At 34.1% G+C, this 16,997-nt stretch overlaps 1 protein-coding gene across 3 annotated transcripts in view; it reads right to left on the reverse strand.

Annotated features, from left to right (window-relative positions):
- Positions 1–478: 478 nt before the first annotated feature.
- Positions 479–16,997, reverse strand: part of LOC123665918 (tubulin beta chain-like) — a 32,266-nt gene continuing 15,747 nt past the window's right edge. For 2 of the 3 annotated variants that reach the window (XM_045600147.1, XM_045600145.1), the window contains 9 exons: positions 14,164–14,265; positions 12,410–12,537; positions 10,101–10,268; positions 8,962–9,076; positions 6,258–6,328; positions 2,785–2,924; positions 1,962–2,121; positions 1,291–1,392; positions 479–616 (listed from right to left, as the gene is read on the reverse strand). In XM_045600147.1, coding sequence (XP_045456103.1) covers positions 509–616; positions 1,291–1,392; positions 1,962–2,121; positions 2,785–2,924; positions 6,258–6,328; positions 8,962–9,076; positions 10,101–10,268; positions 12,410–12,537; positions 14,164–14,265 — 1,094 coding nt within the window. In that variant the 3' untranslated portion in view covers positions 479–508. The remainder of the gene's footprint in view (positions 617–1,290; positions 1,393–1,961; positions 2,122–2,784; positions 2,925–6,257; positions 6,329–8,961; positions 9,077–10,100; positions 10,269–12,409; positions 12,538–14,163; positions 14,266–16,997) is intronic. The other variant, XM_045600146.1, reaches the window with a different exon arrangement.

The following is a 16,997-nucleotide window of genomic DNA, read 5'->3' on the forward strand; positions in this document are numbered from 1 at the left end:
CTTTCTACTGGATATACCGATTTTGATAATTCTTTTTTTGTTGGAAAGGGGATATCCCTAGTTTGGTACCGTAATAAGGAAACTAGGATCTGATGATGGGATCCCAGAGGAATCGAGGGAAACTCTCGAAAATCCGTAATAACTTTTTACTGGGTGTACCGATTTTGATAATTTTTAATTTAATCGAAAGCTGATGTTTATCATGTGGTCACATATAAATTTTATCGAGATCTGATAACTACTTTTTGAGTAATCTTTAATAACGCGTAGTTGCTTGACTATTTTTTCGTCGATCTACGTTGTATTACTTGTCGATGTAATTGAAGTCGGTTTTTTTTCGTTTGCGAGCAAACACAATTATTTTCAAATTGTATTGCTTCTATACTATCCGAAGAAACTTCGTTCCTACCTGGTGTCCCATGACACCACATAATTTTTAATAAATTTACTAAAGTGATTGAAGGGAAATGAAACAATGTTTTATTCAAAATATCATCTATTTACTATATCACAGCGGCAGCGGCGCGACTCTGACGGTCTCCTTCTCGTCGTACTGCGCGTCTTCCTCCTCTTCTTCTTCATCGAAACCGACTTCCTCGTCGTCGACGAGAGCATCCTGTAAAAAGGTTTATGACTAAAACGTAATGGTCTTCAATTCAAAAAATGTGAAAGATGCAACATTACAAATGCGCCGATAACGCGTAAAGCATACTTTTAACCAATTAAAAAAGGGGGAGGGTCTCAATTCGATTGTATTTTTGAAGTGAAAACTTGTTTTGGCACACAACACACATATTTTTTCGTAAGTAGTAAGTTAGGCAGATTCGTCACGCTCTGATGTGAAAGGATCGATCAGGTGAACTCATGACCGCCGAGTGCACCCGTGCGAGAAATATACAGGCAGCTGCTCTTCGCTGCTGAGCAGTTAGAGGCTCGATCGGGTGAACTCGAGACCGCTAAGTGTACCGAGCGAGAAAGATACAGTCATCTGCTCTTCGCCTTTGTGTTGCTGTCTTTAGTATATTCAATTAATACGTAATAATTAACCGACTCCCAAAGATGTGCCCCAGGAGGACGTTCTTAATTCGTCTGAATTTTTTGGAGTGTACTCCTTAAGAATCGATTTTCATAAAAGGCCTCCGGTATGAAAAAAATATGAGGAGTAAAATCTACTGAACGAATGACCTCGTTACGTTTCTCGCAACGCCATCTATCGGAACCCTATTACGTTACGTATTTGATTTTGGTTTTAAATATATTTCTTAATAATTAAAAAAAAAACACCGTCACCTGGTACTGCTGGTATTCAGAAATTAAGTCAGCCATGTTGCTCGCTGCCTCAGTGAACTCCATTTCGTCCATACCTTCGCCCGTGTACCAGTGAAGGAATGCCTAGAGATATGGCAAAATTTACCAGATTTAGAAATATTAACGAGTCAAAATATCGAAGAAGTGTGAAACTTTGTATTTATAAATTAAAGTGAAAAATGTTTTAAAAACAATCCTTTGTTTTAAATGCGGTTGAAAGAATAAAATAAAGCGACAGGATACACGCGGGAAAATCCGTGTATACCTATTACGGTGTACCTGTCGCTAGATAGATATGAGATGTTTAAGCGCGCTAATCTCAGGACCTACTGGTTTGAAATGAAAAATTATTTTTGTGTTTGACAGCCTATTCACTGGACTATATCATTTACATTCGCTTCCCGCTGTCTGTATGCTTAGATTTTTAAAACTACTCAACGGATTTTGATGCGGTTTTCTTTAGTATATGGAGTGATTTCAGAGGAAGGTTTATATGTGTAAAACGTGCATAATATAGTAGAGGAACATTGATAGTTTTTTTGCAACCGTGCGAAGCCAGGGTGGGTCGCTAGTATATACATATAACTAGCTGTGCACTACGGATTCACCCGCGTTAAGTTAATGAAAAAAAAATAGCCTTTTCACAGTCTCACCCGTCTCTTGAACATGGCAGTAAATTGCTCCGAAATGCGTTTGAATATTTCCTGTATAGCCGTCGAGTTGCCGATAAACGTGGCAGACATCTTAAGTCCGCGCGGCGGGACGTCACACACCGCGACCTTCAGGTTGTTGGGGATCCATTCCACAAAATAGCTGAAAACATTCGTTTTGTTTATTGTGTTTGTCAACAAACATTCATGCACAAACAGATACACATAAACATACACTCACAAACACAGGCATACACAAACGGTCAACGCCGCACCCAAGAAACCAGAATTATTTTAAATATCGTTGATGATAACACATATTTTATAAGCCATACATAAAGTGATATAGTCGACTTAAAAATAATAACAATGATGCTTATACTCTAGGCGTTACGTTAACAGTTGGGATTGCAACTTGATGAGTATTTGTATAATAGTCATATCTAAGATTCAATGAGTGTATCATAAAACCTACAAATTTGTCACTATATTTGGCAGTGAACACTGAACTTAAAATTCGATGGAGAAAGAAGAGAAACATCAGTAGAGCATCGAGTTGCATTTAAGAAATTCAACCTAGCTTGTTCGTTGATTTTACACTCGAGAACTAAGTAACACTTAGATTAAAAATTACCAATTTTTAACGCAGTTAGCTGCGCTTAAAAATTATATTTCTGAAAAATTGGCATCTTTAACCGATTTCGAAAAAGAAGATCTATTTGCAAATCAACTGATTTTCAACCGACTTTCAAAAAAAGAGGAGGTTCTCAATTCGACTGTATTTTATACAATGGAAAAACGATATCTTGTTCCATATTAAGCTCACCTTGAGTTCTTGTTTTGTATCGCCAGTATCTGGTCGTCGACTTCTTTCATCGACATATGACCTCTGAACATGGTGGCCACGGTCAAGTACCGGCCGTGTCGAGGGTCGCACGCTGTCATCATGTTGCCGGGGTTGAACATCTAGCGAAATAAAGAAATAATTGTGTTTGTTTGCAAAAAAAAACCGATTTCAATTAAATTGTGGTCCTATTTAAATTTGATCGAGATCCGATGATTACTTTTTAGCAATCTTTGATAAGGCGGATTTACATGACTATTTTGCGTCTACTTACGTTTTACTACTTGTAGATGCAATTGAAGTTGGTTTTTTTTTCGTTTGCGCGAGCAAACACAATTATTAAATCATCATCATTTGTGGCTACGGCATTAAATCCCATCACGTCTCCGTCACGTCCCATCTTCCCATTTGTGTTGTTGTGCCAGTTGTGTTGCCCATAGTCACCACGCTGGGCAGGCGGGTTGGTGACCACAGGGCTGGCTTTGTCGCACCGAAGACGCTGCTGCCCGTCTTCGGCCTGTGTATTTCACAGCTAGCAGTTGGATGGTTATTCTACCATTCGTCGGCGTTTTAAGTTTCCTAGGTAATAGTGAAATTGTGTTATCCCTTACTCGCCTCGTACGACACCCTAGGGGAGAGAGGGGGTGGCTTTATTCTTTAATGCCGTAACCACACAGCTTTGCAGCTTGCACAGCAATTATTTAATGTTAGGTCAAATAGGCAAACGAAATTTCTGAAAATAATTGTTTTCGCTGCTTATAGATGGTGCTGATCGCACTTCTTAATTACAGTTTGATAGTACAAAACATACATTCAATTACTTACACAACTATATGCTAAAATATATAAATAAATAATAAGGTAAAATGTATATATAATCTATACAAATAAATGAAATTGGAGTGTCTCTTTGTAATATTAAAATAACCGAATTATAATACTAAATGCATATGGATGTATACACGCTACATATCGATGGTGGAAAGGCATAATGTATTAACCGCCATTTTTGGCGATATCGAGTTATATATACCGTTGGAATCGGGAGAATGAACTCTTTCGAATGGTCCTGGTTTCAGCTCGATCTGACGACTTTTATGGTCGTTAATACACCAGTGATTTTGAAGTTTTTCATATTTTCTCGTGTTTTAACTCTAAAGTAAATAGTGGATTTTGTCATTAAAACACCTCATGACTAAAAATTTTATCTTATGCTACTTTGCCTTGCTTGACTTTAACCAGATTTAAATGTTAAAACAATTTACCAAATTATAATATTATCATTTTTGTAATTGATACATTATACCCAACTTGACTTTTCTTGATCAGTAGAATTAAAACATTTTACTCTGGTTTTAAATGTTAGTCATTGTAAATTAATACATTTTACTCTACTCTAAAATGCCATTGTTTCCAAGATAATACATTTTACCTATCCAAAATAAGGTAACATTATGCGTTGAGTCGTTTTTCTGTTCTTTCTAGAATCTATTTTAATACAATAAAACAAATTTACTTGGTTTTTTTTTACAAATAAAATCTGCATTTAAACTGACCATTTGTCATTCCTCAAAGATATCATAGTGAGTATTTGAATCTTCGTACCTCCGCCAGTAAGGCAGATGTTCTACCAGACTCAGATTTTGAAGACATTCCTAATGTTGAGATAGATGATAACTGAGTATTACCTAAGAAGTTTCATTAAACCACTCGTTACGGTGGACTGAAAAGTTTTTTAATAGTTAGGTGTTAAGATTTTGAGTTATTTTTTGTAAATCTTTTAAAAATACTGAAAATATTAAAACTGTCCAAAGAACACATTGTAGCTTAATTCTTTTTATCAAGTATTAATTTAAGTTTAATAATATAATTATATGTTATATATATAGTATGTTTGTAAACGTCAATATGAAAGTTTAATTCAGTTTTTTAATTGTAACTTCATGATAAATATATTGGAGTTAAACATTTATTTTTCATTTTTTTTTGTTTTGTTTTAAAGTTTAGTTTGTGGCTTAAATGGTACTTAAGTGTATGGTTAAGCTACTTGACCCTCTTTGTTCGAATATACTGATGTCTGTACAACTGTTTTACCAGGTTCGCATAGATATGAAAAGGTTACATAAAAGTGTTTACCTCTCTCTCTTCATGATTGGATTTGTTTTAAGTCATTTTACGCGATAGCAATATCACATTTATTTGGATATAAAACAATTTACTTGAAAATATTAAAGTATATTCTGAATATAAAACACTTTGCTTCACATTTTATGGATCTAATATTTGGATATAAACTAATTTTACCTATCTGAGATTTTATGGTATTTTGTATTAACTCCATAAAATAATACAAATATTGGACATACGTTATTTTTTAACCGACTTCCAAAAAAGGAGGAGGTTCTCAATTCGCCTGTATTTTTTTTTTTTTTTTTTTTTTTTTATGTATGTTACATCAGAACTTTTGACCGGGTAGACCGATTTCGACAAATTTTGTTTTAATCGAAAGGTGGTGTGTGCCAATTGGTCCCATTTAAATTTATTTGAGATCTAACAACTACTTTTCGAGTTATATTCAATAATGCGTTTTTACTTGACGCTTTTTTCGTCGACCTACGTTATATTATACCGCATAACTTTCTACTGGATATACCGATTTTGATAATTCTTTTTTTGTTGGAAAGGGGATATCCCTAGTTTGGTACCGTGATAAGGAAACCAAAATCTGATGATGGGATCCCAGCGAAATCGAGGGAAACTCTCGTGAATCCACAATAACTTTTTACTGGGGTTACCGATTTTGATAATTTTTAATTTAATCGAAAGCTGATGTTTATAATGTGGTCACATATAAATTTTATCGAGATCTGATAACTACTTTTTGAGTAATCTTTGATAACGCGTAGTTGCTTGACTATTTTTTTCGTCGATCTGCGTTGTATTACTTGTCGATGTAATTGAAGTCGGTTTTTTTTTCGTTTTTATAATTTAAATGTATACATTTGTAATAAATTTTATTACTATTTCACTTAATTTCGTAGAGATATCTCCAATACTTTAAAAGTTATGAAGTTTTTAAAACTTTAATCGTCTCTCCTGAACATTTTACTAGATGGCGGATAATACATTTTGCCTTTCCATCGTCGATATACCAAAACAGCATTTTTACCAGTTTTTGTCAGTCTGTATGTCTCTCTGTTTGTTCTGGCTAATCTTTGAAACGGCAGGACCGATTTTGACGGAAATTTCACAGGCAGATAGCTGATGTAATAAGGAGTAACTTAGGCTACTTTTATTCTAGAAATTTATCTATTTTATAACTTAATATTAAATGAATAAATAAATAAAATGTGTGCGTGTGTGTGTGTGTGTGTGTGTGTGTGTGTGTGTGTGTGTGTGTGTGTATACACAGCTAGCGTATGTTGGTTAAGGATTACCGATATTAGTTAAGGTACCTGTGTCATGAGCTCCGGAACAGTTTGTGCGCGATAGTTGAAGGAATTTCTTGCTGTTAACGGTGCAAAACCTGTAACGGTTTACGTTAAAACTTGAAATATACGCTTTGTAAACTTGTATTTATTAACATGTAGGCTTGTTAATAGGCTCCGACTATGCGTCAGGAATACTACGAATCAACGTTCACTTTTAGACTTATATTATATATTTTTTTCCTTATTGTTAAAGATTTAAGATAGTTATGTGTGTTCATACTATTAATTTAAAGCAACTATATTGTAACTTTTAATTTAATTTAAATCTGTTATTTTTATTTAAACATTCTTCAATTTAAATTTTTTAGTTCTTTTTTAGTTTGCCGCTTTTAAAGATAACTCTCTCTAAAATTATTATTTTAAGGCGCGACATCTTATAAGTACAACTGAATATACTCAGTGAAAAGTTCAATTTGTATATACATTGATGAAATAGTGTTTTTGTTTGATTATTATTTGAATTGTTTAATTGTAAATCATTATGAAATTTCAAATTTTAATACTAAAAGTTCTAAGTTGTCACATCTATCGGCAGTCTATAACTTTCATTTTTTTTTAAATCGAAAGGTGGTGGTTGTGATGTGGTTCCATTGAAATTTAATCGATATCTGGCAAGTACCTCTCGATTTATATCTAATCGCGCGTATTTACTTGACAATTTTGTCGTCGACCTACGTTTATTATGCCTCATATTTTTTCACTGGATGTACTGATTTTGATCTGGGGGCACGGTAGTGCCCCCGCCAAGACGAACCAAAAAAAAAAAAAAAAAAAAACGAAAAGCACTACCTATCTTTTCTCGAAGTGCTTCGTCGTTTTTTTGAACCCTCATAACTTGGGTTTGGATTATACCAGATAAACAAAATTCTGGGGATATAGTATCAATAGTGGACTTATTAAACATATAAAGTTTCAATTGCATAGCTCTTATACTTTAGATTTTATTGATATCTAAAAAACCCCGATTTCGTCACTCACTGATGATCATCAAAATTCCTAGAGTCTTCCTGAAGTCTCAGAAAGCTGAAATTTGGTATGTAAGCTAGTATTAGTACACAAATAACAAAAAAATTCTAAGATTTGGAACTTTTACCCCTCAATCCCTTAAACTAGGGGATGGAAATTTGTATGAGACTTCCGCAAATTTTGATGCTAGAGGTCTGAAAATTGATAGAGGGACTCCTTGTTATTAATAATAATAATAAAATACATAAAAAATAAAAATCGGTTATTAGTTTATGTCGAAAATTCACATTTTGTAATTTTGGTATTTAAGTTTTGGCGGAGATCACCGTTTGCATATCAGTTCAACATAAAATCAAAAACAGCGTGCTTAAACCGATTATGGTGAAGATTGGATAATATTTATGGTATAAAATGTCTCGGAGGTAAAATGCAACTATAATATTGTCATAAGCAACTTACAAAAAGAAGTGAAATCCCACCAAAAACATTTTCATGTAAAATGTTGCCAAGACGAGATCATATGGCTCGCACTGTCAAAAAGTTATCAGATCTCATGTAGAGCCAAGCTTCTAACTCTACACGCCCTAACTGTACAAGCCCTAACTTCACAAACTCTACACCTTAGTCAAAATATGTGGCTTGGCCGTTTCGCTACCGTCACGTGGGCGTAAGGTGAAAAAATTTTTCACTGTTTATTACTTTTCTGTCATACAATAGTTCTATTAAAGAAAAAATAAAAAGAAGAAGAATAATTGATAAACATATAATACAAATAAAAATAAAAAGAGAAAATATATTTATATAAATGAGACAAGAAAGTCGTCATCTACAACATCGGCAGCCGGTAGTAACGAAACGGCCAAGCCACATATTTTGACTAAGGTGTAGAGTTTGTGAAGTTAGGGCTTGTAGAGTTAGGGCGTGTAGAGTTAGAAGCTTGGCTCTACATGAGATCTGATAACTTTTTGTCAGTGCGAGCCATATGATCTCGTCTTGGCAACATTTTACATGAAAATGTTTTTGGTGGGATAATTCTTGTTGGAACGAAGTTCCTTACGGCAGGCTTGACATTTGGCTGGGCGACCTAACTGAAAAAAATATGATACTAAAACCGTAAGAAAAATATATAACGGAAGTGACCTAATATCAGTCACACGACTGTGTTATTATTGACGCTTGTAAAACTAAAATATTACTTACTAACGTATTTTAAAATTATATATGTAATTTTATACTGTCGACAAAAGTAAATAAAGACATATGTTTTTTTATGTCACTTAATAGTTTGAATTATTATTATTATTATTTTGTTTGATTTATTTTATTTTACGGTATTTGTTATTTTCTAAAGTACTAAATTTCCTAAATACTTATATGTACTTAATTAAAAACCAATCAACGAACAGGTAGGAACTTCGTTCCTACCTGTTCCCCTTGTGTCCCATGACACCACATAATTTTTTTTAAATCAAAATTTGGCCTTTCTCTGACTATTGTTTCGTATACCTACGTTGCATTATTTGTCGATGTAATTGAAGTCGGTTTTTTTTTGTTTGTGAGCAAATACAATTATGTGATCGAATTTAACTCTACCTATTTATTGTACGTTAAATATGATTCCGTAGTATGAAATTTTGATCTTTTGAGCTAAATTGACCTTTGATTTCACCATAGTCAAGAAACAAAAACTAGCAAAACAAACCTGGCATAAAGAAGTGAAGCCTCGGGAATGGTACCATGTTGACGGCAAGTTTTCTTAGGTCAGCGTTCAGCTGTCCAGGGAAACGTAGACAGGTGGTCACACCCGACATCGTCAGCTGGAACAAGTCTTTAAATTAAGAGGTGTTAAGTTCTAAAGACGACGCGTTAGCGGTTTTTGTCGCTCATGTAATGACAAAATATAATTCCAAACAGAAAAAGTGTTTCGTACCAATTCTGGGTATAATATATTATATATATTTTTTTTAAATTTATTTTATTTCAAAAATAATTACAATGGCGAGACACGCTCTTATTTAACACATAACGACATTGTAAATAGGCAAAATATGACATTCTCTTAACTTAATCCAACTACAAACTATGCTTAAAACATAAAAAAAAAAAATGAAAAATAATTTTTGAAAAACGAAATATTTTTTTTATACAATGACAGGTTTTTTAACTTTCTATGGTTATATAGCCCACGATGGTTTCTGAGGATGTACGGCGAAAAAAAAAAATCGTAGCAACGCACGCAGGTAACAGCTAGTTATATATATTGAAGGGAAATCGTTGTGCTTTGAAACTCGATAAAACGAAAATGAAACAATGATAAAGAAATAAACACATATATGTAGGAGAGAAAGATATAGAGTACATTGCTTCTCAAATCGCTTAAGCGATTGCACGTGCGACGTATTTCACACGAGACCGTGATCATCGTCGAAAGGACAAATCTTTTTCTTTTCAGAAGTTTCACTTCTGCCGCGTGTGAATTGCACATATACTTTTTTGAAGTGACACGTTTTTTCTATTGCCTCAAAATTTATCGTTCATCTATCGCATATCGCATGTCGCATTGCATCGTGGTTTCATGAAACAACACAAGTTTTTTAAATGCTCTTAGCAGTGACCTAAAAAACAGTTATAAAAATATCAAAACACAAACTTTGGTCTGGGAAAGTACTTTAACATTACAGAAGATAAATAATACTGCTGTCGAGTACTGTTGTGTTTCTGGGGTAAATAAGGTAGCCTGAGCTCCTTGAGAGGATCAGGGCTAAGCTACGGTAACAGCTAACCATCAGAAGAATAAGAACGCTTATTTGCCAACATAGTAGTATAAAAATGAAAACGCACGGATATCAAGTGGTTCAAGTCCCTGTAGCCGGGGCTGTTCAGTCGTAGCGTCCTAAAGCAAATGTTGTAGAGAGCTTCATTGTCGATGCAGAATGACATGTCAGTATTTTCGACCAGTTGGTGAACAGACAGCGTCGCGTTGTACGGTTCTAGGACCACTTCGCTCACCTGGAATATATTTAATCATAATTTTGTCTGTGTTTTTAAACACAAAAAAGTGTGTGTATCAGCTTCGACGCACAACTGGGTTACTTTTTTAGATCGACTAATAAGCACAAAAAAGGTATATTAGTCTAACAAAATGATTAATACTATATCAAATGTTAAATAAACGAATGCAATAAGGCCATCTATCGATGATACGTTACGACAGATGGCGTTATTAGAAAACGTTGTTACGCCTTTAGATTTTACGCAATAGATGGCATTATGAGAAACGTATCGAGATCATTCATTCAGTACATTTTACTAATCGTATTTTTTTCATACCGGGGGCCTTATATGGAAATCGATTGTTACGGAGTAAACAAAAAAAAAAAAAAAAAATTAAAAAAAAATTACCTCTTCAAATTAATTTTAATTGTTATTTTTCTAATCAAAATCTGGTGTTTGTCATAGTGTCCCGTTTAAATTTGATCGATATCTGACAAGGACTTTTGACGTGACAACGTCTAATAAATCGATGAACGCCGGCGGCATTCACGAAAAAGGATAAATCATTGCGTTACGTTCATTATTGTCCCGTTTCAATCATCATTGTCCCCTTTCAATCAAGTCGCTTCCCGCTGTCTGTATGCTTCGATCTTTAAAACTGCGCAACTAATTTTGATGTATTTCTTTAATAGATAGAGTGATTCAAGAGGAAGGTTTATATGTATAATATATGCATAATATAAGAGGTTTCTAATGTGATGTCGTAAATAAACACATTTTTTGCGCTTACATTGCAAACGCTGCCTGAACCCTACGAGATATATCAAAATAATGTACTACAGTATTGTACGCCGTAAAAAAATCTGCAATAATTGTATTTGCTTGTAAATGAAAAAAAAATCGACTTCAATTATATCGACAAGTAATACAACGTAGGTAGACGAAAAAATAGTCAAGTAAATACGCGTTATCAAAGATTATTCCAAAAGTTGTAATCAGATCTCGATGAAATTTAAATGTGACTACATGATAAATATCAGATTTTGATTAAATTAAAAATCATCAAAATCAGTACACCCAGTAAAAAGTAATGCGATATAATACAACGTTGGTCAACGAAAAAATAGTCAAGTAAAAACGCATTATTAGATATAACTCAAAAAGTAGCTGGTTAGATCTCAAATAAATTTAAATGGGACCAAATGACACGCACCACCTTTCGAAGGAAATTTTTTTTGTCGTAGTCGTTCCACCCAGTCAAAAGTTCCCAAGTAACATACGTAAAAAAAATATAATCGAATTGAGAGCCTCCTCCTTTTTTGGAAGTTGGTTAAAAATAAAATAATAATAAAAAGAAAATAAAAAAGTTATTACTTATTTCTTACTATAAATACTATCTGATATACACATATTTTAATGATTAAGGTTAATTGGTGTAGCTATCGTATTCCGGCAGATAACAAAAGATAAATAATCGTGTTTGCAGGCAAACGAAGAAAAACCGACTTCAATTATATCGACATGTAATACAACGTAGGTAGACGAAAAAATAGTCAAGTAAATACGCATTATCAAAGATTACTCCAAAAGTTGTAATCAGATCTCGATGAAATTTAAATGTGACCACATGATAAACATTGGCTTTCGATTAAATTAAAAACCATCAAAATCGGTTCATAAACGACGGAGTTATCCCCAAACATACATAATATATATATACGGTCGAAATGAGAAACATCCTCCTTCTTTTGAAGTCGGTTAATTTTGAACGCTTTATATTATTTTATTATTTTGAACGCTTATCGCTATTTTAATAATTGTGTTGCAAACGGAACAAAACGGATTTCAATTACGTCGACCAACAACGACATACATACACGAAAAAATAGTCAAGTAAATACGCATCATTCGATAAAATTTGAAAAGTACCTGTCAAGTCTTAATTCAATTTAAATGGGAGCATCACATGACACGTACTACTTTTCGATTAAAAAAAAATTAATCGAAATCGGTCCACCAATCAAAAGTTCTGAAGTAACATACATAAAAAATAAATAAATAGTCGAATTGAGAACCTCCTCCTTTTTTGGAAGTCGGTTAAAAAGTACCTTATTTAATAACGTATGTATCATACGAATCCTAAAACCAAAGCATACCTTGGGGGAGGGCACCACGCTGAAGGTGTTCATGATGCGGTCAGGGTACTCTTCGCGAATTTTGCTGAGAAGCAATGTGCCCATACCAGAGCCTGTGCCTCCTCCTAGGGAGTGCGTCATCTGGAAACCTTTAAGTACATACACTGAATGTTAGAATTTCTATCGAGTATAAAAAGAGTAACTGGTGAGTTAAGAAGAGGTATTAGCTTAGTTTGCAGTGTTATCACTTCAGCCTATGGCAGTCCACTGCAAGGCCTCCCCAATTTCGCGCCAGACATCCCGGTTTTCCGCAATCCTCATCCAGCCTACACCGGCAATCTTACATAGATCGTCGGTCCAACGGGCCGAAGGACGTCCCACACTGCATTTGCCAAGCCACGGTCTCCACTCCAGGACCCGTCTACTATAACAGACATCGGTCCTGCGACACAGATGACCAGCCCACTGCCACTTCAAGTTGCTAATTCTGTGCGCTATATCGGATACTTTCGTTCTCTCGCGGATAGTCTCATTTTTAATCCTATCTTTGAGAGAAACCCAAAGCATAGTTCCAGCCGTTCCATTGCACGTTGCGCGACTTTAAACTTGTGGACCAGTCCCTTCGTCAGTGTCCACGTCTCGGCTCCGTATGTTAACACAGGCAGGATGCATTGCTCGAAGACTTTTGTGTTTAAGCATTGCGGAATCTTCGAAGATTCCGTAATGCAGTGTTATGAAATAAATTAATTTTTAAAATAACAGGAGCCTAAGTTACTTCTTATTACATCCCGTCAAAATCGGCCCAGCTGTTTTAGAGATTAGCCGGAACAAACAGACAGACGGACGGACAGACAACAATTGTTTAAAAAATGTAATTTTGGCATATGTATCGTGTATACATCTATACGCATTAAGTAAAAATTATTTTAATATTACAAACAGTCCAGTTTTATTTATTTTTATAGATATTGAAGTGAAAACTTCTTTTGGCGCACCGGACATATAGTTTTTCGTTGGTAGTAAATTAAGCTGATCCGTCATGCTTTGAGGTGAAAGGCTCGATCGGGTGAACTCGGAACTTATTGCGTTATTGCTTGATTGCGATTGCGAATAAAGTTCTCACTGCTGCTGTGCGGTCTTTAGCACACACTCTATTTATTTAACTTACTTCAAAAAAGTAGTAGTATATTTGGGGATGACTTTGTAGTTTATGAACCAATTTTGATAATTCTTTTTTTGTTGGAAAGGAGATACTCGGTGTGTGGTACCATGATAAGGAAACTAGGATCTAATGACGGAATCCTAGAGAAATCAAGGGAAACGTGTTTGTTAATTTTTTTCGTCTACTTACGTTGTATTACTTGTCGATATAATTGAAGTCGGTTTTGTTCGTTTCCGAGCAAACACAATTATAAACATAATAGATATCTATGTAAGATTAGAGTCTAGTTGTTTTGAAACAGAATAGTTTCATGTAAAAGAAACTTGCAACAAAAGTTATCTTTTTATACCACTAGGTTGGCAAACAAGCGTACGGTCCATCTGATGGTAAGCAGTTACCAGAGTCAGCGAACGTCTGCAACACCAGAAGCATCGCCAGAGTGAGGCACGCTGCCTACTCTTCCTGAGCACTCTGGATACCTTGCTTGCCAGAGAAACAACATTACTTCAGGGCAGAATTATTTGGGTGGGTCCATTTGTTGATTTGTTTCTTTTGCCGTCTGAATACAAAGTTAAGGTAAACATTTCAGTACTTTTACTAAGAAATAATATACCCTGTAAGCAATCGCATCCTTCAGCTTCTTTTCTGATCACATCGAGGACAGCGTCGACCAGTTCAGCTCCCTCTGTGTAGTGGCCCTTCGCCCAGTTGTTACCTGAGTAAAAATTATACAGCGCCATTTAAACGGAAGTAACCATTGTTATATTTGAGCCAAATTGTGTTTGCGGTTTTATTTTCGTGGTTATTTTTTTTTTGAGATTCAAATTGAATACAAAATTACAAATTTGCATACCTAAATAACCGGTTATTAACCAGTCTGACCTCCTTCCTACATATATAACGAAGAAGGTACTCTAGAGTAGGATTCTTAATAAAGTGACGCCAACAATGTGACGTCACTATTTTAAATATAATCATGTTCATGCTATATACTTCGTGATAATTCGTTTCATGATAATACTATTTTCGAAACAAACAATAACTTTAATTTTAAGACACTTTTAACAATAGCTTTAACGTTATAATCCATAACAATATTTCAATGAATACAAAACTCTAACATTAATGCTCAAACAATAGTAATGAGACGACAACAGACTGACGACTCGAATAAGAATAAACTCTGGATGTAGCGCGACCGTCAGATAGATACGACCCAAACATGGAGGCGTCGTTCCTTTTTCGTAAAATTGAACGATATATGATGAACATTTCGTCTCATTTTTCACCCATTTTCGTGATGCACGGAAACAGGTGTTATATTGTGTAACGAATAGTCCAGTTATTTTAGATTTTATCTGCGATTTTTTTTTTAGATAAGTTATAACTAGACAAATTCAGGTTAATCGTCTTATTTTTGTAAGAATTGCATTTATTTTGTTTTGTTTTTTCTCCCCATTACTCAGTTTATCTAAATGTAAGCTTGATGACAAATTTTCAAATATGAAAACTTTTCTTGTCGATTAACGAATTTAATATAATATTATATTTACATCATAAATTAAATTAATAAGGACTACGTAAACATAGGTAGAACGATTAAGGCTCATAAATTGATAAATTTCGACTACTTTAATTGTTATTATATCCTTAAATGTTATTTTAGTAATATTTTTTTGCAGTATGTATTCGAGGTGTTTACGTCATGGTTTGTTGGTAAATTGATGTTGCTGGCTTATTCACAGCGAGCATTGTATAACGTACAATGCGGTTTTTATTGGTTGGCAACAATTTACTTTCGTTATGCGGATACACAGACCGAGGCTATTCATGCGATCGCGCGATGTGCTTTGTACTTAATTAAACATGTTTACAACGCGAAATAAATTATTTGTTACAAATCTACCTCCTATTTACTTTTTTTTAAAATCTTTATTATTTATGGAGGGTTTCGTCAGTCTGACGATGCCACTCTCATAGGTCTTACAAAAATATTTAATACTAGCGACCCGCCCCGGCTTCGCACGTGTGCAATGCTGATATTAAATATATTATAAATAAATAAATAAATAAAAAAATTAAAAATAAATAAAAATGTTTATTACTCAGACAACAAAGCAGCAAGCAATACTGCAGAATGTCTTTATTTATAGTGTGAAGCTAGCTTATAGCATGGTTATTAACATAATAACAACAACATTCAAATATTTGTCGTTAGATTACACGTTGTTACAGAATGCGTTGAAGAAATAAAGGTTCACTGCTCGTTCCCCGTTGGTGATAGCGTTGGTGATGTAGCCTATATGTTGACCCGACTTCTTAATAATATTCGTGCCAAAGGGGTTGTTTCAAATTTATATGGAGCCTGGGCTAGGTATTTGTACAGTATTTTAAAATGTTCAGGTTCATGAAATAGTAATTATTTCTTCATTATTTCTCATTAAAAGGCCTTTTTTACGAGGTAGTTTTTATTTTAAGAATTAAAATCGCAACCACTTGGCATCCTTTTTGACAATGACATGTACACAAATGTCATGATGACATTTTACATAATTATAAATAACTAAAACAATTGGTACCTACGCATCCAACAACAAGTCGATTCTGAGGAGACCTGTGTCTAGTAATGGGTTGTGAAAAGGGGCTGAGACGGATATTTCAATGTCTTATTTATTTAAATAGTGACATTTCATCTAACATAGATAACAAAAATACATAGATAGATGGCGTGGATGCACTTCGAGAGTTACCATTCTACGTATGTACCCAATTATCAATTTTATAAACTACCTCTAAATCACTGTAAAACTACTTAAATGCATATTTTATTTTAATTTCTATGATTTTATACTATTTTTTCGAATACTGTACAAAGACCTGGCCCAAAATGAAACAACCCCTTTGAAGTAAATCCATGCAGTAATTTTTGAGTTTATCTTGGACATACATACAGACAACAATTACACACACAGACACATACAGACAGACAAAAATTCTAAAAACTATATTTTTGGCTTCGGTATCGATGGTAGATCACACCCCAAGTATTCTTTTAAAAAAATATTCAATGTACAGTTTTAACTTTCCTACCATTTTTAACCGACTCCCAAAAAAGGAGGAGGTTCTCAATTCGACTGTATTTTTTTTTTATGTATGTTACATCAGAACTTTTGACCGTGTGGACCGATTTTGACAAAAAAATTTTTAATCGAAAGGTGTCATTTGGTCCTATTTAAATTTATTTGAGATCTACCAACTACTTTTTTGTGTACCGATTTTGATAATTCTTTTTTTGTTGGAAAGAAGATATCCCTAGTTTAGTACCATGATAAGGAAACCAGGATCTGATGATGGGATCCTAGAGAAATCGAAGGAAACTCTTGATAATCCGCAATAACTTTTTACTGGGCGTACCGATTTTGATAATTTTTAATTTAATAGAAAGCT

The sequence above is a fragment of the Melitaea cinxia genome, chromosome 25, assembly GCF_905220565.1.
Source record: "Melitaea cinxia chromosome 25, ilMelCinx1.1, whole genome shotgun sequence".
NCBI lineage: Eukaryota > Metazoa > Arthropoda > Insecta > Lepidoptera > Nymphalidae > Melitaea > Melitaea cinxia.